Source organism: Equus asinus, chromosome 17 (genome assembly GCF_041296235.1).
Source record: "Equus asinus isolate D_3611 breed Donkey chromosome 17, EquAss-T2T_v2, whole genome shotgun sequence".
NCBI classification, from domain to species: Eukaryota; Metazoa; Chordata; class Mammalia; order Perissodactyla; family Equidae; genus Equus; species Equus asinus.
The window spans coordinates 2,997,031-3,020,088 of NC_091806.1; the positions used below are offsets into that span (position 1 = coordinate 2,997,031).

Genomic DNA, 23,058 nt, shown 5'->3' on the forward strand with positions numbered 1-23,058 from the left:
ACCCATCTTCCTCGCCACTGAGCTCTGAGACCTCGGGAACATGCCCAGGGCCCCTCGTCAGGTAGGCGGCAGAGGGGTGTGAACCCAGCTCTTTCTGATCCTGTGCTCCTTGCCGCTCGTGCACTCTCATACTTCTCCAAGTTGGGAAAAAGAAGCAAATCCTTTTAGTTCCCACTTTCGGCTGCAAAGTGGAATTGATTCAACTCCCTTGTTTTTCCGAGGTCCCCTCCTGCTGCAGATAGACATTCTAGGGGTACCTAAGCCTGTAAAACGAGGCCCCAACAAGAAGCCGTGAAGAAAATACAGCAGGGGCCGGTGATGGCGGTACGTGCTGTAGCAGCAACCACTGCTCACTGAGCCCTCAGCCTGCGGGCCAGCCCTTGTGCTGCTTCTTCAGCCTCCACATCTGACCTTCACAGACGCCCCAGGCGATGGCTGCTGTTATCCCCGTTCTGCAGATGAGGAAACAGAGGCTCAGGAGCTGCAGGCTTGCAAAGCTAGTCAATGGTAGAGCGGTATTCAGGCGTGGGCCTGTCGCCTCCAGAGTCTGTGGTCTCATCCTCTCGACTCCTTTTTAATGTCCACGGACGGCCACCCCCCGTGCAGAGTCAGTCTTCAGTCTTCTGCCCCCGTGGCAAGAGTCAGAGCATCAGTGTTGGAAATTTTGGAACATTTCCCCCGGCTGCAAACGAGGTGATAACATGGATGCTTGTCAAAAACCTTCCAGAGTCTCCAGGGCAGAGAACTAGAGAAGTGTCGGGTGTGGCTCATTGTAGTCATTACAGGGCCTTGTTTTTACTTAACACAGAGCGCTTTTCCTGAGGTTCCCATTTCCAAACATACAGCCCCAGAAAGGCCTCTGAGCCTTCGCCCCTCCGGTCAGGTCGTGCTCTGTGGTCAGCGGTGACTGTCTGGACTGGTGTGTGGCTTCTGAAGGCAGGTGCAGCTCACTGGAGGGGCTGGGATGGGCCCCAGTGAATGCTGGTCCCATGGCCCTTTTCCAATTCTCATTACGCTTGATGGTTTTAGTTTAAAAAAAACAAGTCCCCTCACAGACGCACGTGGCAGACCGCCACTAGCAGAAAGGGAGGAACCTCTCGCCCAGTGAGGCAGTTTCCTCACCCGGTAATTAAAGCCATCTGGGGCTGAATGTGTTTTGGGCAAACCTGCTGAAGCGAGACAGGAGCATTTACAGGGTGCACATCAGGAAAATAAGGCTCTGGGCAGACTCCTGAGTCTCTCTCCACCACAAGTACGGCCTTACAGGTGCCTCAGGTTTGAGACAAATCTTTACGCAGTGTGGAGAGAAGAGGAAACTGAGGCACAGAGCAAGTAAGGTTGCCCAGAGTTGGGGAGCGAGCAGCCGGTGGCTGTGGTCCCCCTCTTCCTGCTCCCATGTCCCCCCGGGAGGCACAGTGGGCTGAAGTCGTGGGGCTCGTGTTCTTCACCAGTCATTCTGGGTTTTCTTGTTGCCATTGGAGTATCTCTGTTAACAGTTTCTATTTCCTCCTAGTTCTTACGTTTATGAAGTTTTCCCAAGCTATCGTTTCACCGGTAGACGTTCCGGTCTCCTGCAGGCAGCTCGTTGAGGCCGTGACGTCGGCGCTTGCTCTGCAGAAGTCTGTGAGAGCTACCGACCTGACCGCAGGCTGGTGCCGCCTGGCCTTGCGCACCCCTGGTCCTAATGCACAGGGCGCCCCCACTCCCCAGGCTCCCAGCTCCTTCCTTCTCTTCGTTAATGAGTGACCAGAGTTCTTGGAACTAAGATTCTATTTTCCAAGCTCAGCTTGGAATTTAATTTGGAATTCACTTTGCATTCGCCTTATTCTTAATTCTCTCAGAGCCTATGAATTTTGAATAAGAAAAGGCAACAGAACCCTGGTCCCTTCTGCAGTCTTCAGGGGCATGGCGGTTCCTGCCGTCAGCTGGCTCATCCTACGGTTGGCTCTCATCTGTGAGAGGCTTGCAGCTCGTGTCTTCAGAGAGTGAACCCCAGTGCCCTTTGCCTTCTGCCTGTTTCTCCTCTCTGATTCTTGAAAAGGAGCTCTCAGGGAATGGGATGGTCGCAGTCTGCACAGGGCTGGCCCCGTAATTGTCTTGGCCCCATTGGTGCCCACACTGAAGGGCCGTTTACCCAGCACCTTTCATCCACAAAGACAACCGATGGTGATGGAAATGCCACAAATGACAGTGTCTTAGCCAAAGACTCAGGAAGGGCCTTCCAAGCCAAAGGGAGCAGGCAGGTTCACAGCATCTCCTCTTCTCCCCTCAGAGTCTTTACAGAGCAAAAAAGGGATGAGCTCATTCCTCTGCTGTCAGACAAGACACTGCAGAAGAGCTCCAGCTTAGGTCTGTACTGTCAGGACCACAAGGGGAATTTGTAATCGTGACTGATTATGAGTTTTCCTCCTCTGAAGCCAATAAAAAAATACAATTACCCGAGTCTCCATTTATCTCCCTCATTTGAGTGTTCAGTTAATGCAACTGGACATGGATTCTGTTGCAAGAGGAGCTTTGCTGGGAAGGATGGAGTGGCCAGCAGACTCTCAGAAATGATCAGTACGGTATTCGTTGACATGAATCTTATTGATGCTCCTGCCTGGAAGTTTCTGCTCCCTGAGTCTTCAGTAAAGATTTGAGGTTGGTATTAACACCAGTGTCTCCTTGTTGCTCTGGTTGGAGACAACATTAGAAGGAGAATTTGATGTATTAAAAACCACAGAATTAAGCTAGAGGCTCTCAACTTTGGGTCAGGAGTTATTTTGTATTTCCTCTAAACTTGGAGATTCTAAAATTGGGGAGGAGGACCGTGGGGAGTCCGGAAGATGAAGTCCTGGTTAGAGAAGGGAAGAGTCATTCATGAAATACTGAGTGGTAATAATAGTGTTTATAATAGCTAATACTGGGTGTGGCGGGCGCTGTGGCTGCCAGAAGATCCGAAACCCGTAGTTTAAGGCTCGTTGTGACTTGCTGGTTCTGCAGGTATTAGAGAGGACCTAATATCTGTGTGTAAGGCTGAATTTAGTGCTTGGAAGTGAGAGGGACCGATGATGAACATAACTGAGATGGGAATCCAGCCGTCAAGAAACGTAGGGTTTCCTTTCCAGGAAACTAGTGGTATCAGCAACTCTGCAACAAGGAGGGAGGAGCATGGCCGGGACAGGGGTGAGGTGAGCAGCAGTGCGAGGCGGTAGCGGAGAAGGTTATTCCAGCTGGAGGGCTGTGCAGGGACGTCAGGGAGGAAGTGGCCCAGTGGCCATTTGCGCCTTGAAGGCGAGCCAGGATGTGGACAGGGGGCCCTGCTGCGAGGGACACAGCAGGCCGAGAGGGCAGCCGGCCTAGGAAGGAAGGACTTGTGGAAAGACATCTGCAGAGCCCTGGCTATTGTAAATACTGCTGCCTTGAACATGGGGGTACCTCTGTCTTTTCAAGGTAGTATTTTTGTTTTCTTCAAATTACTGGATTATGATAGTTCTATTTTTAATTTTCTGAGCAACCTCCATGCTGCTTTCCACAGTGGCTGCCCCAGTGTACATTCCCACCAACGGTTGCACAAGGGTTCTGTGTTCTCCACGTCGTTGCCAACACTTATAATTTCTTGTCTTTTGGATAAAGCTGTTATACCAGTGTGATGTGCCACCATCTGACCTAATGTTGAAAGTGACAGCTCAGCATTTCTCCCATATCCTGGTCCTTAGAAGCGAGAAATTAGTCCAGCCCCAACTCACAGGAAAGCGATCACACTGGAGCATGAGTCCTGGGAGGCACAAGTCGGAAGAGGCCATCTCAGAGGCCACCCGCCACACCGGGCGAGAGGGGGAGGAAGAGCAGGCCCTGAGGTGGAGAGGATGTGGGGGGTGTGGCACTCCTTAGGAGGGCCTCACAGGTCTGCGTAGAGACGTTAGGTTTGACTTTAACAATTGCTTACGTGTGAAATGACCCATCTACAAGAACTGCTTACTGTAAAAGATTACACTAGGAAAAGATTGGAAATAGATCCTGAGTGCCCATCGTTTGGATTCTGGTTAAATAAATGATGGCACGTCTCTCCAAATAGCACAGTGTGCAGCTGTGTATGAAAGAAAGTCTGAGTTGACTCCAGGCCTGGGGCGGGAGACGCAGGAGGAGCCTGAAGCCAGGAAACAGGCAAGTCATCCAGAATCACAAACGCAAAATCATGGGGGGTGTCAGGAGGTGATGGGCACCAGCCTGACATCAGGAGCCCAAAGTTGGAATGACTTGAGTGACGTCTTAAATAAGCACAGTGTTGGGCTGTAGCTCAGAGAGTAAAATAAATATCCCTGAGTCCATCGGATGTAAATAAATAACCGAATAAATAATAAGTGGGAGCAAGGGGCAGGTCTTCCTTAGAGAAGAATTCCAGTTAATGAATGCAGAAGGAGTGAGGGGGGTAAAAATCATCGTTAGAACAAGACACTAATAATCATGGCAGGCAGGAGCCGTGATGAATGCTAAGACCGGTGGGTGAGAGTTTAAGCAGAAGCAGGATATTTGCGTAGTTTCAAAGGATCTCCTCCAAGATATTTGTTCATTACAAAGTGAAAAATAGTAACCTTACAGTGAAGAATCTTGGCAGATACCACTTTACACTAACCAGGTGGTCATGGTTAACGTCATCAGTAAATACAGATCAGGCGTCCCCTGATGGGACACACTGAGAAGGCACGTCACCTCTGTGATGTCCTCTCCATGACATACATCCTCTCCTCTGTCGTGAAACTACGTCAGGAAAACCGAAATTGAGGGACAGTCTGCAGAATAACTACTCAGCCCCCTTCAAGACTGTCAAGGTCATGAAAGACGGAGAAGCTGTCATGGATAAGCGGAGACAAATGCAGTGTGGGGTCCTGGATTGGATGCTGGGACAGAAAAGGACCTTAGCGGGGAGAACTGGCAAAATCTGAACAACTTCTATAATTTAGTTAATATAGTTGTTCCGAGGTGAATTCTTAGTTTTGACAGCCATTCTGTAATTAGGTAAGGTGTTAACATTGGGGAAAGCTTCTATAAGGCATATGGGAACTCTCTACTATTTTTGTAACCCTCCTGTAAATCTAAACTTATCTCAAAATAAAAAGTTAGGGCCAGCCTGGTGTGTAGTGGTTAAGTTCACACGCTCTGTTCGGAGGCCCAGGGTTTGCGGGTTCAGATCCCAGGCACGGACCTACACATCACTCAAGCCATGCTGTGGTGGCATCCCACCTGCAAAAGAGAGGAAGATTGTCACAGATGTTAGCTCAGCAACACTCTTCCTCACCAAAAAAGAAAAAATTTTAAAAAAAGGAGAGCTTGGCATTTAGTAACAGTTTTATAGTTATTTATTAAAATATAGGCAAAATGGTGCTTGATTTAAAAAAAGTATGTATTCATGTGGTTCATTAAGTGAAAAAAATTTTTTAATTACCATGTGTGTTAAAAATATTAGATATTTATAACCTGTGCCTGGACTCTTTCTGGAAGCCTACACACAAAAAGAAACTGGTGCCCATGGTGCCTCCAGGGAGAGGAATCCGGGGCTCGGAGACAGATCTGGGAACTGACTTTTCTCTGCGCGTCCTTTCTTATCTTTTGAGTTTTGGACCGAGCATATGTTGCCTATTCAATAAATAAGTTTTTAAAAAGTCTAAGTGGGGGCCGGCCTGGTGGCACAGCAGTTAAGTGTGCACGTTCGGCTCTGGCGGCCCTGGGTTTGCCGGTTCGGATCCCGGGTGCGGACGCATGCTGTGGTAGGCATCCCACGTATAAAGCAGAGGAAGATGTGCACGGATGTTAGCTCAGGGCCTGTCTTCCTCAGCAAAAACGAGGAGGATTGGCAGTAGTTAGCTCAGGGCTAAGCTTCCTCAAAAAAAAAAAAAAAGGCTAAGCAGCCATGGGAGCTCTGAGGTTCCTGGGGCCACTGGTCCCTTCGCTAGGAACTCCCACCCTGTAGCAGTGACCCTGAATCTCCGGACACCCTTGCTGGTGGTCAGTAGATGCTCAGTGAACGGTCAGTGACTAAGTGAGTACACTCCACTGTGGGCCCATGACGAGCCCATCTTTGTCTCACGTCCATCCCAGTGGGTCGTCTTATTCCCCTTCTGAAGGAGGCCAGCTGGGCCGGCCGTCAGCCACCGAAGGCTTTGATTTCTTCACTTGTTCACTTCTTCACAGCTGCATTCCCGTTTGAGGATGCTTGCTGAGCTCTCCAGCCTGTCTTCGGCGTCTGGAGAGCTCTGGACAGGGACGCTGCCTTCTGAGACCGCCCTGAGGAGTCCTGGGGCTTCTTTCCCCTTTGAAGACTCGGGCAGGTAGCTGTGAGTGCTCCCCGCCCCACACCTGCCATCAGTCACCTATGAGAGAGCAGCCAGGCTGCGGCCGCTGCCCAGGAGGCCCGCGGGTGTTGGAGTGGATCCTCCAGCATCTCGCCTTGGAGAACGTTAACCATCCCCGAGCCTTCATTTCAGGAAGGCACATGGCTCAGGAGCAGGTTGCAGAAGGTCGAGGGCCAGATCAGAGAGGCCGCTCTGGGCCATTGTTAGGAAGCTGGATTTTGAGTACAATGAGCAGCCATCCTACTTACTCCCTGAAAAGTTTTCTAGATGCTGTGCAGAAAATGGTTGGAGAGGAGCAACACTGGAAATTGGCAGGCTAACCAGGAAGTTTATGTGGTAATCCTTGCAACAGGTGATGGTAGCTTGTCCCCAAATTTGGAAGCTGAATCAGCAGGACCCACCCCTGGGTCGGGCATGAATGGAAAAGCAAAGGCAGCGCCGGGCTGATGATGGCCGTGCAGCCCGAGGGTGGCTGGGGATGCCATTGTGGGATCCTAATTGATATTTGATCATATTTCTTTTTGCAGCCCCCACTAATGAGTTTATTTGCAGTGACAATGGCACGCCCGAGGTCGATTTTCCCTCTCCCGGGTTTTAGGGCTAGCTTTTCCCTGCGATGCTGTTTGTGTATAATTGCATGGCACTCAGAGATGGATCAAGGCATCACCGCTCCCTGCATCACCCTGAGTTAGCAACAGGGTTCCGCTCCGGCCGCTGACACTGCAGGCTCTGTAAACCATTGCATTGTCCTCGCCAAGCCTTATCAGTGGACCAGAAACCACTGGCCATTGAGCTCAGAGAGTGTCTGCTAAGAATTTATTTTTGCAGCTTCCACCAAACACTCCAGGTAAATAGACACAATAAGCAATAGAAACAGTAATTCAGTACAGCCCTCCGGATTCAGCACATTCCAGGAGGCACGTATATCCATTTAATTGCGTTGCCTGCAGGAGCAGCCCAGAATGTCGTGTGCGGGAGCCTGGGTCGGCTGCAGCCACTCTCTGCACAGGAGAGGGCTGCACAGGAGGTCTCCCCTTTGAGGGTTAGAATGATTAGAACATTGCTCCCCAAACTTGAGCTCATAACAAGTCGCATGCCCCTCCGCTGTGGCTCCCACTGCGTTTGCTTTTCGTGGTCTGCAGTGGAAGGGGTGGCAGAGACTACTGCTCTCCTTCCAGAACACCCTTCTGTTGACCTTTTTTCAGCCATTACACAACTGAGCAGAGTTCCCAGAAGACCACCCAGGCCCCAGCTCCCGGTTACCTCATCACAGTTTTGGCAGCAATCTGCATTGCTATTTAAAATGCCCTTTCTACCTTAAATAGCCAATTAAGCTCCTTACCCTCCAGCCAGTTCTGTAACTGCCCTGAGCCTGTTTCCTGGCGGAGGCCGCTCTCCACCCCGCTCCCCGGTTATCCCTGGTGCCCTTCCTTGTCAGCCCGGAGAGCAAGCCCCGAGGGTGGACAATGGCTCTCCACTCTTCACAGAGCTCTGGAATCACTGGGGTTTCTACCAGGACGCTCTCCTCGTGGTGAGCAGCTTGTACATTAGGGGCCCCTGGTGACAGCCGGCTGGCTCAACAGCACTTGTGGAAGATGCGGGGCTTCTCAGGGACGCTTCCTGTCCCCTTTGCCCCCAGGGGGGCTTATGTGAGGGGTGGAGAGAACAAGAAGCCCTGTGGTCTCTTGGAGTCAGAACAGCTGAGACTTGAGATGTCTGTCCCCATCTGTCTTCAGTCTAACTTCCTCGAATCCTGTCTCTCCCCTCGCTCTCGTTTTGTGGTGAATTTAATCTTGCGACTCTCCTCTCCTGGCCCCGAATGGTTCTGGAGTCCTACTTCCCCTCTGGCAGATGGGTCCCCGCTGTCTAGGGCTGAGAGAGTCCTGCTGGGCCCCAGCTGATGCTCAGCAGACTGGCAGCGCGGATTTCTCCATCACTCTCCTGAAGGATTCAGTTAATTTTAGAAACTTGAGTTGCCATGGTAATGGTTCAGCGGGGTTTTCGTGGTTCTCTCTTGATTCACTCATTTGCTGGTCTGCCCTTTAAATTAAACTTTTTCAATCCTCATCTAAATAGGGGGAAGAAATGTGCTTGCAATAGGGATCTGTAAAGATGCAGCAGCCCCATAGAGTGTTTTTTTAAACAAGAAAGTCAGGATGGATGCGGGGATGCCCTTGGTCTACAGTGGCTCCCACAGTTGCTGGAAGGTTCCCTACTTGGGCAAACGTGGCCACAGGTGTGGTGGAGGCCATCCTAAGGGGGGTGCTGGAGAGACACGGGCCCCGGGGCCACTCCCACGCCACCAGCTTCTCCTGCACTGGGAGCTTTTCCTGCGCTGGGAGCTTTCCCTGCACCTGGAGCTTCTCCCATGCCACCAGTTTCTCCTACACCGGGAGCTTCTCCCACAGCGCCAGGTTCTCCTGCACAACCAGCTTCTCCCACATTAGGTCTCTGCTGCTCTGTTTCCAGGGTTGTCAGCCCTGAGCACAAGGCCCCACCCATGGTCTGGGCTCCGTCCATGCATGAATGAATCTGCCCCAGCCAGACTTCCCTCCTTAGTCCTCAGCACAGCCCTTGGATGGCTGCAGCCTCTTCCTGCCTCCCTCGGGGCGCATCTCCCTCGGGGCGCATTTCCTATTCTCCTCCAGTCAGTACTCACATGGCCATCTCCCCTCCACCACCAACCCCCCAGGCGTGAGCGGTCAAGTCTTTGCACAGATGAAGGAAGCTGCCGAGGCAGGCTCACCGCCGGTGCCCTCGGCTCAGGGTTAGACAGTTGTCTTGAATGTTCAGATCAACTCTGTTTCACATATTAAAATCTCTAATCCCAGTTTTACAGACAAGGCTTTGAAAGGTGCAGTAAATTGCCTCAAGTCATTCATGTCCGTGGCAGAACCAGAACTCAGAGCCAGGCCATCAAACTCCCAGGCGTAGACTGAAACCGCCATGTGCGCTTTTTTTTTCTTTTGGGTAAGGAAGATTGGTGCTGAGCTGACATCTGTGCCAGTCCTCCTCTGTTTTGTATGTGGGTCTCCCACGCAGCATGGCTTGATGAGCCGTGTGTCGGTCCGCGCCTGGGATCCAAACCCAGGACCCTGGGCTCCCGAAGCAGAGCAGCATGCCGTGTCTTTTTAACTTGGTAGACCTTTTTCTCGTTCAGACTTGCACCTTCCTGTCCCACGTGACATGTACAGATGGATGACGGGCAGACAGTTGTGGAAGCAGAGCTGTGACCCACAGCCCACAGCAGCCAGCCCGGGAAGCCACCCCGTCACCCACAGTGATGCGGGAGCCAAACAGTAACGCCTGTAACCACGGGCCCCATACATCCAAGGCATCAACTGATGAGTGACTGACAGCTTCCCTAACTTGTGCCCCCACTTGCAGCTTAGGATCAACCAGAGACAGCCAAATATGCTCCCCTAACCGGTCCCATGGGCGGCCCTGCTTCTGGTTAGTCCTCCCACCGCTTCCCTGCGAAAGCCGCTGTTCCCTTCGTCCCGGCGTAAAGCTCTCCCATTCCTTTGCTTGCCTTGGTGGCCGCCAGGTGCAGGTGCCGGCGGCTGGCTCCGACATGCAGGCAGCTCCCAGTAAAGAGCCTGTGCTCCTCACTGGTCTTCGCTGGTTTCCACATTGGGCACGGCCTGGCTGCCAGCTCTGGAGGCCGCGCGGCCCCAGGTGGGGTCACGAGCATGGCGGGGCAGTGTGGGCTGCCCGGGCCACCTCGTGGCCAGCGTGCCGTCCGTGTGGCATGAAGCAAGATGTCATCAGGGGTCCAGCAGAGGGCGGGACCACGTGCGAGGAGAGCACAGGAGGCACCGTTGCCAGGGCTGGGGGATGCAGGGTCTGCGGCTGAGCGGGGAAGGGGGCAAAGATCCGCAGAGGGGCCGCTCCTCCCCCGGTGGCCTCCGGCGGGTTGGCCGTGGGAAGCACCAGCGGGGGAGAGGGAAGAGTGAGGACGTGTGTGCCCCCACTCTCCCCAGGGAGGCCGCCTTCCTCCACCCTAGCTCAGCTCTGGTCCCCCGTCCTGTCTCAGGTCACCCATTCCCACCGCCTTCCCTCGGGCGAAGGCTGGGGACCCCTCCTGCCGGCCCCTCCCCTTTAACCCGGAGGCTGGGGACCGGCTCTGATGGCGGTAGGCAGGTAGGCACTGGGCAGGGAAGTCGTGGGTGGCTCTGCAGAGCTGTGGCCTCCTCTTCCAGGCCGCCGGCCTCCCCGTGGGAGGTGGGTAGAGCGGAGGCAGTGAGAGGAGCAGAGGGGAGGGGGAACCGGGTGGGAAGAGCAAGTGTGGCAATAAGGAGCTGGGACTTTGCCCTTGGGAGGTAGAAAGTTCCAGAGGGGCTGTGAGTGGGGGCAGGTGGAGGTCAGGCCTGCAGGTCCCCACAGGGTTCGCCTGGCGGGACTGGATAGGGCACCATCTCGGCCGTTTGGGGAGAGGACACTGGCTGCACTGGCCCCACACTGCCCACCCTGTGAGCTGGCCGATCTCTGGATGATTCCAGGAAAGGGTCACATTACCTCCATCTAATTTGTGAGAAGGAAGATTCTAAAAGAATGGGACTGTGTTTTTGTACAATAAACGTCTTCTCTGCAGTCCTGAGCTCAGCCAGCTTCCCATCAGATACCAGTGTGGATTTTCCAGCCACGGGACTAGTTTCACGTTCCCGAGAGCAGATCCTCTCACAGACCTGAGTGGGACCTGTCCTGTTACCATGTGTATGTCTGGGTGTCAGTCCAACATACCAAGGCTCAGGTGTCAGCTGTCACCTCCTAGCTGTGTGACCCGGGGCAAGTGACCTTACCTCTCTGAGACTTATTTTTTTACCTGTGAGGCTAAACAAGATCATGGCCACGAAGCACTGGCCTGGAAGGTGCACAGTCTCGTCTGAAAGACGCGGGTGCTTCTGGAAGGAGCGCAGCACCCTGAGACCGCGGCTCACAGAGCCACAGACTCAGAGGCCCCTTCCCCCAGCACATGTTTACTGAGCTCCGTTCTGGGCACTGGGGATACAGCGGCGAGCGGGGTCCGGCTCTGCCCCCACGGAGTTACATCCAGTAGGAAAGAGTCGATTCCGTACAAATACAGTGGACAGTGGCAGACGGTGACAAGTGCCATGGAGACAGATAAGGCAGAGTGAGGGATGGAGAGCGCTGGCGGCGGCCCAGGAGGCTGGCGGCTCACTGACCCGGCAGCAGAGGCCTGAGTGGGATGGGGAGTGAGTGAGCGACACGGGTGCCTGGAGAGGGGCTGCTGAGCAGAGGGCACAGCAAGGGCAAGGGCCCTCGGCAGGTGAGGGCTTGGTGTGCTCTGGAACCACAGCGAGCGGGCCGGTGGGTCTGCAGCAGAAGGAGCTGGGGAGGGGCGGGCGTGGAGGGTTCTTTAGGGCCTGGGGGCCGTGGCACCAGCTGGGCTTTATACTGAGGATGTGGGAAGCCCTGGAGGGTTTTGAGCAGAGGATGACGTGAACAAGTGAATTTAGTTTTCCAAAGAACACCGGCAGCTAAGGGAAAAGAGCCTGTCCAGAGCAAGAGGCGGGCAGGGCCCGGGTAAGTGTGGTTGGGACGAGGTGGGCAGTGGTGGAGGGCAGGGGACACGGGCGCTAGGATGGGGTTCGGCCAGGGGCCGGGGTGCAGAGTCGTGATGGGGCGGATGTGCCTGATGCTCCCTCTTGGAGTCCTGGTCCTGGCAGCGCTGGGCCTGGTGCACGGGAGCCCTGCCTGCAGGGTCTGGCCTGGGGTCCTTGAGAGATGCCTTGAAATCTCCACAGCCAGGATTTGTCTATGGAATTCCACGGGCAGTAAGGCACCGGGGGGAGCCCTGTTCGGACTGCTTCTGTCGTCGGCCGTTGCCCCTGAATTGCTCAGAAAGGTCTCCGCTCTCGGAAGCTGCAGTGTGCACAGTCAGTGGCCCCGGGCCGAGGTCTGACGGGCAGCTCCGCGCCGGAGGACAGACCAGAGGCAGCGGCCTTGGGCTCCTGGCACGTGTGGCTGGCGTCGGCTCCCCCCTGCTCGCTCTGGTCAGGTGTCAGGACGGCTGGTGACACACAGCCCTGCGGTGGACGGACTGACATTGCAGCCCCAGGAGCTGCTTCACACTTGAGGCTCCTGCTGCCTGGCGGGCCCCAGGCGACGATGGGGATGCCGCCCAAGCTGGGTGCCGCCCGCCCGGGCGGTGGGCTGCTGCTGCGCTGAGAGGGAGGGGCTAAGGCGGCTGCCTCTTAGCTCTGCCTCTTAGGTTGGCTCCTGCAGCCTCGAGCTTCCCCCAACAACATGACCGGGGCCAGGAGTGCCCCCGTCTGAGTTGTGAGAAGACACTGTCCAGAAGGTTGGGAATGTGCTTATTTAAAATATGATCTGTGTTCTGTCCATGGCACCGCGGTTGATGAAATAACCACATCCTCTCATGGAGCATCACTACGAACATTTGCCTTTTTAAAGGCTCTGAAAAGTCCTGTAATAGAGGCTATTAATGACAACTAGGGTTTGTTGAGTATTTACTGGGCCAAAGTAAGGTTTTTTTTAATGTATTTTCTCTTTTTATTCATAAAACAACCCTACGAGGTGGATTCTCATATTACCTTGTTTCACAGATGAGGGTTCAGAGGTCCAGAGAGGTAAAGTAACTTGTCCTAGGTCACACAGCTAGTAATTACGTGACAGAGCCGAGGATTGAATCTAGACATTTGGTTCCAGAGCCTGCACTCTGAACAGCTACGAAAAACACGGTTTAATTTGTCTAATCTGGTTATTCTCACACCTGTTTGACCAAGGTACCTTTTTCCATGAAATACCTCTTGCCATCTCACAGGAGACACTTCAGAATCTATTGTTCACAGTCCAAGATTGAGGCTCCATTGGAGTTATTGGTGGAGGGATCCCATTGTAGGAGCAGTCAAGTGGGGTGGCAGACGGACAGGAGACAGGACTCCGTGGGACGGTGGGATGGTTGCTCATCAGACTGCTGGGCTCAGATACTAGTTGTCCCACTTGTGTGCTCTGTGACCTTCATTAAGCTACTTAACCTCTCTGGTCTTCAGTTGCTCCATCTATAAATTAGGACTGTTGTGAGGATGAAGTGAAATTGTGCATATAGGGTGAAAACGAGCAGCAGGAGGTGCGGTCATCATTCTGAGCTTCAAGGTGGCACTCTTAAAAAGACTGTAAATGAGGAGATCGTGAATTATCGTGCTTCAGAGTCAGTTTACAGATATAAAAACATACTTGTGGAGTACCCACTGTGTTTACAAGGCTGCACTTGGCCCTCAGCACGGCTCCAAGAAGGAGAGAGCCTGGCCTTCTCCCACCTGGAACTCCCTTTTGTGATGAGAACCGCGTGTGGGAAATGAAAGAAGGCCATGAGTCAAGAGCAGGGACCCGGTTCCCCCCGAGCTCTCCTAATAGCTGCTGATAATAACGGGGGGATGAGTGCTGGGCAAGCCACTCACCCTCTCTGTGCTCCCCTTTCCCCGTCTGTAAGGTGGTCTGCTTCATGGATGCTGTGTCATTTCCTAGAGATGCCATAACAAAGGCCACCAGCTTAAAACGGCAGGAATTGATTGTCACGCTGTTCTGGAGGCCTGACCTCTGAAACAGGGTCCTGGCAGCGTGGGCTCTTTGTGGGGGCTCTAAGGAGAACCCATTCGCCCGCTCTCCCAGCTCCTGGTGGCCGCCCCCGTTCTTGGCGTTCCTTGACTTGGGGCTGCCGTGACTCCGGTGCCTCTGGCTTCACGCGGCCATCTCCCTCATCTGTTCCTGGGCCTCCTTCTCGTCTCCTGTAAGGACCCTCATCATTGGATTTAGAGCCCACCCTAAATCAGGATGATCTCATCTCAAGACCTTGCCCTTGGTTATAATCTGCGGAGAGCTGTATTCCAGAGAAGATCACAGTCTGAGCTTCCAAGTGGGCATATCTTTCGGGGGACACCGCTCGGCTCAGTGGGGATGGTGTATGGATTATAAAAGAGTTACTATGTGTAAAACACGTAAGATATTGCCAGTGGGCGAGAGCTGCTGCCATAATTATGATGATGTTATTATTATTATTACTCTTTGTTTTCAAGTTCAAAGCAAACATGGGTGGTGGTGGTGCCGGTCGTTAATATTGTTTGTGTTATTGCCTAGTTCAAATCAGGAGTGGGGCCAGGTCACGAGGCAAATGGTGTTCTTCACTCCAGCTTCTCTGCACCTCTTTCCCTGGACCCTCTGAGGGTTGGTGCTGGAGCTGAGCAGGGGGCTGCGGAGTCTGACGCCTGGCCACAGGGGCGACGGGAGCCATCGAGGGTCCTTGATCTGAAAAATTCTACAAGATTTGCGTAGTGACACAGACTGACGGGAGTATCGCAGAAAGGTCGGAGGACAAAGAGGCTAAAGATGGTAGGACCGCAGGAGCTTTCTCTTCCTGGCCTGGGCCTGGGTGTGGCCGTGCGAGTGGAGACCAGAAGCAGAGACTGGAGAAGCGCTGCACAGCAGAAGCTGACCACACTCGGCGGCTCCGTGTGCACAGAGAAAAGCAGAGTTCAAGACAAGACAACCTTGAGTGTTTAAACCCAGGGACCAGTGGCCAGGAAAGCAACCAGCATTCTGGAAGTCTGTCCTAAGGAATGGGTGTGCCCGTGGCCACAGGGCACTGACTCACGCCGCATCTGCATTGGGCACCGACTATAGAGTGGTGGACGGGGCAAGCCTGGCCCTCCGCTCGTGGCTCTCACGTGGGGCTGGTCTGCCTGAATATTGTAGCGTTGTTTGTGATAACTCCCCCCCAAAAAAGGGCGCAGCCTAATTGTACATCGGTAGGGGGTTGGTTAAGTGAATCGTGATGTGTCTCCAGTGGATAGTGCACAGCTCCTCTTGACAAAGGTTGTGGGTGGGGAAGGAAAGATGTCCATTTGCTGAAATACCTGTGTAGCATGAGGAAAAGGACGTGTGTGTACCTGGACAGAGAGGAGTTTGGGAAGATGCACACTGTGGGTCAGCAAACGAAGGCCAGTGGGCCGAATCTGATGACCTGTGCCTGTTTTTGTAAATAAAGTCTTATGGGGACACAAATACGCTCGCTCGCTGACGTGTTGTTGGTAACCCCTTTTGGAGGCGTAGTGACTGAAACTGGCCCACAAAGCATAAAATATTTACTCTCTGGCCTTTGACAGAGCAAGTGTGCCCACCACTAGTCTGCACCAATCTGTTAACTGTTTTTCTCTGGTGGAATTCTACTAGAATTTATTACAGGCCATGGGGGAGGGGCGGGATTTATCTGTCTTGAACATTTCCATATTACTTTAATTTTAATAATTAGCATCGATTTTTATAATCAGAAATAGTGTTCAATTTATCCAGGACTCACGCTGCCTGACGTCGAGACTTGCTGTAAAGCTGTGGTTGTCACCCCAGCTATTGGCAGAAGGATTGGTATATGGCTCAATCAAACAGAGCAGAGAATCTAGAAATAGACCCAGACTGATAGAGTCCATTGATTTTCAACAAAGGTGCCAAGGTAATTCAATAGGAAAGGATGAGCTTTTCAACAAATGTGCTGGAACAGTTGGATCTCCAAAGGGAGGGGAAAAAGAACATTGAACTTCACCTTGTACCATAAACAAAAATTAACTTGCAATGGATCTTAGATGAGATGTAAGAGCTGAAGCTATAAAACTTCTAGGCAAAGAGTTCTTGGAGAGAATACAAAAAGCAGAAAACATAACAGAAAGAATTAATACAATGGACTTCATAAAAAATTATTTAAAACACTGTTCTTGAAAAGGACACTATAAAGTAGACGAGAAGACAAGACACAGACTGGGAAGAAATACGTGCAAAACTCATTTCTGGAAAAGGACTGTGTCCCAGAACATATAAAGCACTTCTTCCTACTCAATAATCAGTAGTCAAACAACCCAGTTTAAAAATGGACGAGAGAGAGCAATAGACATTTCACCCAAGAAGATACACAGATGGCAAATTAGCACATGAACAGATGCTCAACGTCATGAGTCACTGGGAAATTCAACCCCATGAGATACCACTACACGGCTAGTAGAGCGGCTGAAATTAAAAAGGCCAGCCACACTGAGTGCTGGTGAGGATGCAGAGCAAGGGGGAAGGCTGAGTGCTGAAGCCACGTAGACGAAGTGTGACAGTTTCTTAGAAAGTTAAACATACACTTCCCATCTGACCCTGGGGTCTCGAGAAATATGAAAACATGGGGCAGCACAAAGACCTGCATTGCAGAAGCTGGAAACGACCCAGTTCCCTCCCTCAACTGGTAGATGGATAAACAAATTGTGGTATATGAGTACAACAGAATGCTACTCAGCAATCTAATGGGATGAAATATTAATACCAAAACATGGGTGGATCCCAGAGGCGATATGCAGGTGAGAGAAGCCAGACACGATAGGCTACGGACTGCTGGATTCTGCTTAGACGACTTTCTGGAAAAGGGGAGTCTCTGGATGGAAAACAGATCAGTGGTTTCCAGGGGCTGCGGATGAGGGGAGGGGACGGACTGCAAAGGAGCAAAGAGCTTTTGGGGAGGGATGAGAAGGTTCTAGATCTTGCTTGTGGTGGGGGTTATGCAACTGTATCATTGTGTTAAAACTCATCCAACTATACATTTTAAAAGGGCAAGTTTGGGGCCGGCCCGGTGGCGCAGCGGTTAAGTTCGCACGTTCACACGTTCCGTTTCTCGGTGGCCTGGGGTTCGCCGCTTCAGATCCCGGGTGCGGACATGGCACTGCTTGGCACGCCATGCTGTGGTAGGCGTCCCACATATGAAGTGGAGGAAGATGGGCACGGATATTAGCTCAGGGCCAGGCTTCTTCAGCAAAAAGAGGATGATTGGCGGGAGTTAGCTCAGGGCTAATATTCCTTAAATAAATAAATAAATAAAACTAAAAGGGCAAGTTTTATTGTGTGTCAATTATACCTCAATAAACCTGACTTTAAAAAAATATTTAGTCTGAAGAAAAATACACTTTAAAAATAGTTTTTTTAAAAAGGCCCACAGGAGTTGATTTTTCAGAGAAATGATGAGGAATCAGTTTGAACAGGGCAGTGAACATTCCAGAATAGGAATTCTGGAGGCCAGAGGTCGGGCTGGAGGCTTCGGAGCCGTGCTCGGGGAGTGGCAGGTCAGTGGGGGGTCTTGAGTGACCATGAGGTGTGAACCCTGAGGAGCCCTCACCTCCCAGGGAGAGAAGGAAACAAGGACGAAACCTCGACGCCCCGTCAGCCTGGGCCGTGCCAAAGAAGAGACGACAAGTGTGTTTTAACAGACGATAGAGTTCAGAGGGTACAAAGTGGGACAGTGACCCGTGGCAAGGTGGCCTACCCCTCCCTTCGGTTCTCCCCCTAGAAGCTGCCAGTGTTTCCAGTCCTGCGTGTCCTAGAAATACTCTCTGCATTCTCTCCCGAACTCGCTTTTTTTCGCTCATCAAGATAGCTTTCGGATTGTTCCATCGGCACGTGGAGAACAGCCTTAATGTTTTAAAGAGGTGTGGTGTCATCTGGATGCATCAGAATTTCCGCGGCCGGGCTGCTGCAGATTGACATTTAGATGGTTTCTTATATGCTGCTGTTACGAACAATGTTTCAGTGAATACTTGTATTTCAAAGTTGTTTCTCATTTGTGTGGATGTCTCTGTTAGATTCTGAAGAGTGGAATTGCTGGGTCAGAGGATTTTTTATTTTAATACATATTGTTAACTCCGCCACCATCCTGATTGTACCAATTTACTCCCCACTGGCCATGCAGGAGTGACTATACTTGTTTTCCCCAGACCTGGCCAGCAAAGTGTGAAATCAGACTTTGCCTTTGCCAGTCTGATAGATGAAAAGTGATATCCTGCAGGAAATTTTATTTGCATCTGGAGGGGAGAAATTTTAGAAGCAAAGGAATGCCGAGTCACAGGTGTCCGCTTCCTCAGTCCCTGGTCCGACCAGACCGCGCCTCTGCAAGCTAGAAAAAGTCACTGTTCTTGAAGACGCTTGACTGCAACGTGCTAGAACGCTGTGGTGATGGCTGCGCAGCTCTGTGACGGCTCTGAGCTGACGAGCACCCCTGCAGTTGGGCAGACCCAGCCTTCTCCACCGCAGGCCGCAGCGGAGTGCCAGCGTTTTGGGGAGCCCAGTGGTCTGCGTCCCCGGGTTGCCTGGAGCTAACGCGGCAGAAGCAGCAGACGCAGGCCGGGCCTTCAGGCTGACGGTGGAGCGTGAGGGCATTAGCCCGAGGCACAGCCGGAATAAATGGAGACTTCGTCATCCATGGATTATGCACTTGGGACTCTGGTCCCAGGCCACTCTGATATTAGTAATTTGGCCAGCGGGCTCATTAAGCTCTTAAGAAAAGTGAGTCTAGTTAATGAATTAATACAAGGTGACATTTTACGCACAGAGCAAAGACGAGACCAGGCACCACTGAGTTATAACATCATAATTTCTCGAGCGAGTGTGACCGCGGCCCCTCACCTGGCAGAGTGGGCAGACGTGGAGAGAGCTGCTGTCCGACATGGAAATGAGACCTTTAAGATCCGCAAGCGTTTCGCATTCCATTCGTTTTGAAGTGCTGCCTCTCGTCTTCCTAAAGCCTCAGGTGGTTACACAGAAGTCAGTGTTTAAAAATCTCTGGACCCATTTTTGTCAGTGTGAAAATCCACACCCTTTCCTCTTTTGAGAAAGGAACTCACTCAGCCTTACCCTCGTCCCTCCCCCGCCAAGAGGGGCTCTCCCAGCCTCTCCTACTGATCCAGGGAAGTTGGATAATGGAAAGAGAGTGAACACAAAGGATCAGCATTAACTAGTTTGAAATGATGAAAACTTCTGGAGATGGATAGTGGTGATGGTTACACAATCAATGTTCTTAACGCCACTGAACTGTACACTTAGAAATGGTTAAAATGGTCAATTTTATGTATGTTTTACCACCATAAAAAAGAAAGGACTAACGTTAACTGAGTGTGAACCCTTGCCAGAGGCCCGGCGCTCTGCTCTTTGCGCATGCATTGTGTTACCCTCCCGGTAATGCAGGAGGTGGCTGCTGTTGCTTACCTGGCACCCCACTGGTTAGGGACAAGGCGGCTGAGCCTCACAGAAGTTAAGGAACTTGCTTGAGCAACAGCTGGAGTGACGGCCCCCAGATTCGACCCCTCGGCTCTGTGCTGGACATAACAAAATAAAGAGGGTATTTTATTTTAACTTGAATTCTGAAACGTACACACACACATCAGCCCCCGCCCAGCTGTTAGCGATCTAAGCTGAGAGCAGACAGAACTCAGCAGAACCGCTCAGTGACAGCTGATCATCTCCAGAAAAGTCCAGAACTTCCTCCCTCCCTTAAGCGTCTGCACCGTGCTGCTGCTGTTGTCTGCGATCTTAGTTGCTGCTTTCTGTCAGTCAGTCATTGAAATGGTGACTGACAGAAGCTCGCAGAAGCTTCAGAGCTTTTTATCCGTGTTTGAGTGTGGCTGGAGAGAAAAGTAACACAAGCCTGGAGCTTGAGTTAGCTCTCAGATCCGGGTTATGTGGGGAGCCGGGAAGTATTTCTGTCCGGAAAGGAGGACAGATGGTGTGTTTCGCACGTGGCTGGGGTGAGTCTCGACTCCTGCTTGCCCCGGACGTGATCCTGGATACGTTACTTCGCCTCTCTGAGTCAGCTTGCTCTTCTGAAGAACAGGAGCAGTAAAGTGTTAATAGCATTTAGGGTACCGGGGGCGTGAACGCACAGGTTTTTCTTTCAAGTCGTCTGCATTTACTGAGTGCTTCTGTGTGCGTGGCACGCCCTCCACACTGCGGACCGCGATGCCCACCCAGAACAGGCAGAGCCGAGGGCTCGGCCCGGCTCCCGCTCACGGGCCTGAGCAGCCGCGGTCGTTGCTGCTCCCACTTCATGTCTGCATTTTGGCCCCTGTGGGCCCACTGAACCTCCTCACCGTTTCGGGGGTCACAGGCACCGGGTGTGGTCCCCAGGTTTGCTCACCCAGCTGCGTTTAGATGCTTTCTCCGGCGGGGCCGCGTCGGTGGGCAGCCGTGGTTCTCCCGCACGGATGCAGCGTCCAGCTGTCTGCAGCAGCGGCTGCTGGGCCGGCCTGGGCCTTGCCGAGGTTGCTGTCCTGCTGAGTGGGAAGCCCCTTCGTGGAGTGTTTGAAGAGCTTGTGGAGAAGAGGCTGTTGGCCGTCTGCAGGGCACCACGGGTGCCAGACCTCCGCCCGAGGCCTCTGAGGAGATGCCTGCAGAGGTCTTGTTGGGGGGGCCATGGGCCGAGTGTGGGGACGAGGCTGGGAGTCAGACCACTGGGCTCAAATCACGCACGGCTCCTTGCCTTCTAACCCTGTGGCCCTGGTCCGGGGACCCAAGCTCTCTGAGCTTCCCTTTCCTCATCTTAAAAAGAAGAGTTACAGCACCTACTTCCTGGAGTTGCTGTGAGGCAAGTCGGTGTGACAAAGCCTGCATTTCTGTGTCTTGAACACGCACCTTCACAGCAGGGTGTCCACTGTTGTTCCAAGCGCGTGATAATTATTCACTCATCTCATGCTCACCACGCCCAGTGAGGTGGGGGCTGTTACCACCCCAATTTTACAGATGAGGAAGTTACAGCACAGAGAGGTTGACCACTTTTCAAAGGGCACACAGCCAGTGAGTTGAGGGGCTGGATCTGAAGCTAGCCTGGCTCCAGAGTCCACGATTTCAGCCCGTGCTGTACTGGCTCTCCGTCTTGGGAGCTTGGCCTGCGGCCTGGGATAGAATAGTGCTCTGCAGACGTAAGGAACCCCAGACACGCCGACCAGTGTTCCTCGTGTGTGTTCCTGAGGGGCTGAGTTTTTTTAAACAACTTCATTGAAGTATAACTTACATAACATGAAATTCTCCCATTTTAAGTGTCCAATTCACTGAGTTTTAGTAATTTACCATATCGTGCAGCCATCGCCATACCCAGTTTCAGGACATTCCCGTCACCCCGACAAGATCCCTGATGCCCATTTTCAGTGACTCCCCATTCCTCTCCCCCAGCCTCAGGCAAACGTTAGTCTACTTTCTGTCTCCCTAAATTTCCCTTTCCTGGACATTTCATATAAAGGGAATCATGCAGTCTATGGTCTTCTGTGTTTGGGTTATTTTGCTTAGCTTGGTGTTTTTCAGGTTCATCCCTGTTGTAACACGTGTCAGTACTTTTTATGGCCAAATGACGTTCCGTTGTACGGATATCACACATTGTGTTGTCCGTTCACCAGTCGATGGAGTTCTGTGTGGTTTTCTCTTTTTGGCAGTTGGGAGTCGCGCCGCTGAGAGCATTTGCCTGCGCGTCCTGGGCTGACTTGGAAGTGAAGGGTGGCCCAGACTGGTAACCTCTCTCCTGTTCTCTCCCCCCGGGGCTTTCTCAGAACCGGGCAGCGGGCAGGTGTTTGTGACTTCGGAGAACCAGCTGGTCTACTACCCCAGCATCACCTACGCCATCATCGGCAGCTCCGTCATCTTCGTGCTGGTGGTGGCCCTGCTGGCACTCGTCTTGCACCACCAGCGGAAGCGGAACAACCTCATGACGCTGCCTGTGCACCGGCTGCAGCATCCCGTGCTGCTCTCCCGCCTGGTGGTCCTGGACCACCCCCACCACTGCAGCGTCACCTACAACGTCAACAACGGCATCCAGTACGTGGCCAGCCAGGCTGAGCAGAACGCGTCGGACGTGGGCTCCCCGCCCTCCTACTCAGAGGCCCTGCTGGACCAAAGGTGCGTGCTGGATGGCAGGGACTGGGGGAGGGGAATATGTGCGCACACCTCGTCCCCAGGTCTTACCAAGAGCCTAGATTCAGCTGCTGTCGGCGGCAGCAGCATCTGACGTTCACTGAGTCCTTGCAAGACACTTGACATGTGTCATCTCATTTAACCCTCTCAACAGCTCGCTGAGAGAGGTTCTGTGTTTGCCTCAATTTAACAGATGGGGAAACTGAGGCTCTGGGATTTTAAGTTATTGTCTGAGGACATACAGTTAGCGTCCTGGCCAACTCGGTGCCCTGCTCCACCCTGGTAATGCCACACTGGCACATGACCAGACCACTGCCTAGCTGTGGGGCCTCACCTGCTGCCACAGGACAATGCCCAGGACTAGTCGAGGTTTGGGTAACATGTTGAATGAATGGATGGACTAGTGAGTGAGTGAGTGAATGAGTGAGCAATACATGAGTTCCTTAACTTTGCTTGGCTTCATCTGTAAAAGAAAGGGGGTGGCGCAGATCACTCTCCAGTGTCGCTGAGCAGTAGAACCTTCATTACAGATGGAATTGAACCCAGAAACCCCATCACCAGAAGCGGAGTTCTGTAGCGGAAGTGGGGAGTAGGCCTGAATCCTGCCTGCTCGGCCTTCCCCTCTCCTTCCTTGGTGACGCCAAGGTGTCCTGAAGCCCCCATTTCGGGAGTCCCTGGATCAGAGCTGGCTCACCCCCTTTGGCTCTGGGAATGCCCGCCCTTCTGGGCCCCTGTGCAGCGCCCCACCCGCTCTGAGCCCGGGACTCTCCGTGCGGTGAGAGGCATTTTGCAGCCGTGTTCCCAGGGTGACGGGGCTCCTCTGGCGTCCTCTCTGTGGCAGCTCTTGTGTTATTTAATCTGTTTTCCCTCCTCACAAAGATAAATGCAGCTTCAGGGCGCGGTGTTTAAGTGCAAAGCTCTCCGTTGGGACCACCCACCAGAGAGCAGGTGAAGGTCGCTGAAACCGGAGACGGAGCGCCTGGGCTCAAGTCGC

At 52.7% G+C, this 23,058-nt stretch overlaps 1 protein-coding gene across 7 annotated transcripts in view; it reads left to right on the forward strand.

The window, feature by feature from the left end:
- Nucleotides 1-23,058, forward strand: part of LDLRAD3 (low density lipoprotein receptor class A domain containing 3) — a 454,718-nt gene that overhangs the window by 428,028 nt on the left and 3,632 nt on the right. For all 7 annotated transcript variants that reach the window (XM_070487528.1, XM_070487527.1, XM_070487530.1 and 4 more), the window contains one exon: nt 21,704-22,049. In XM_070487528.1, coding sequence (XP_070343629.1) covers nt 21,704-22,049 — 346 coding nt within the window. The remainder of the gene's footprint in view (nt 1-21,703; nt 22,050-23,058) is intronic.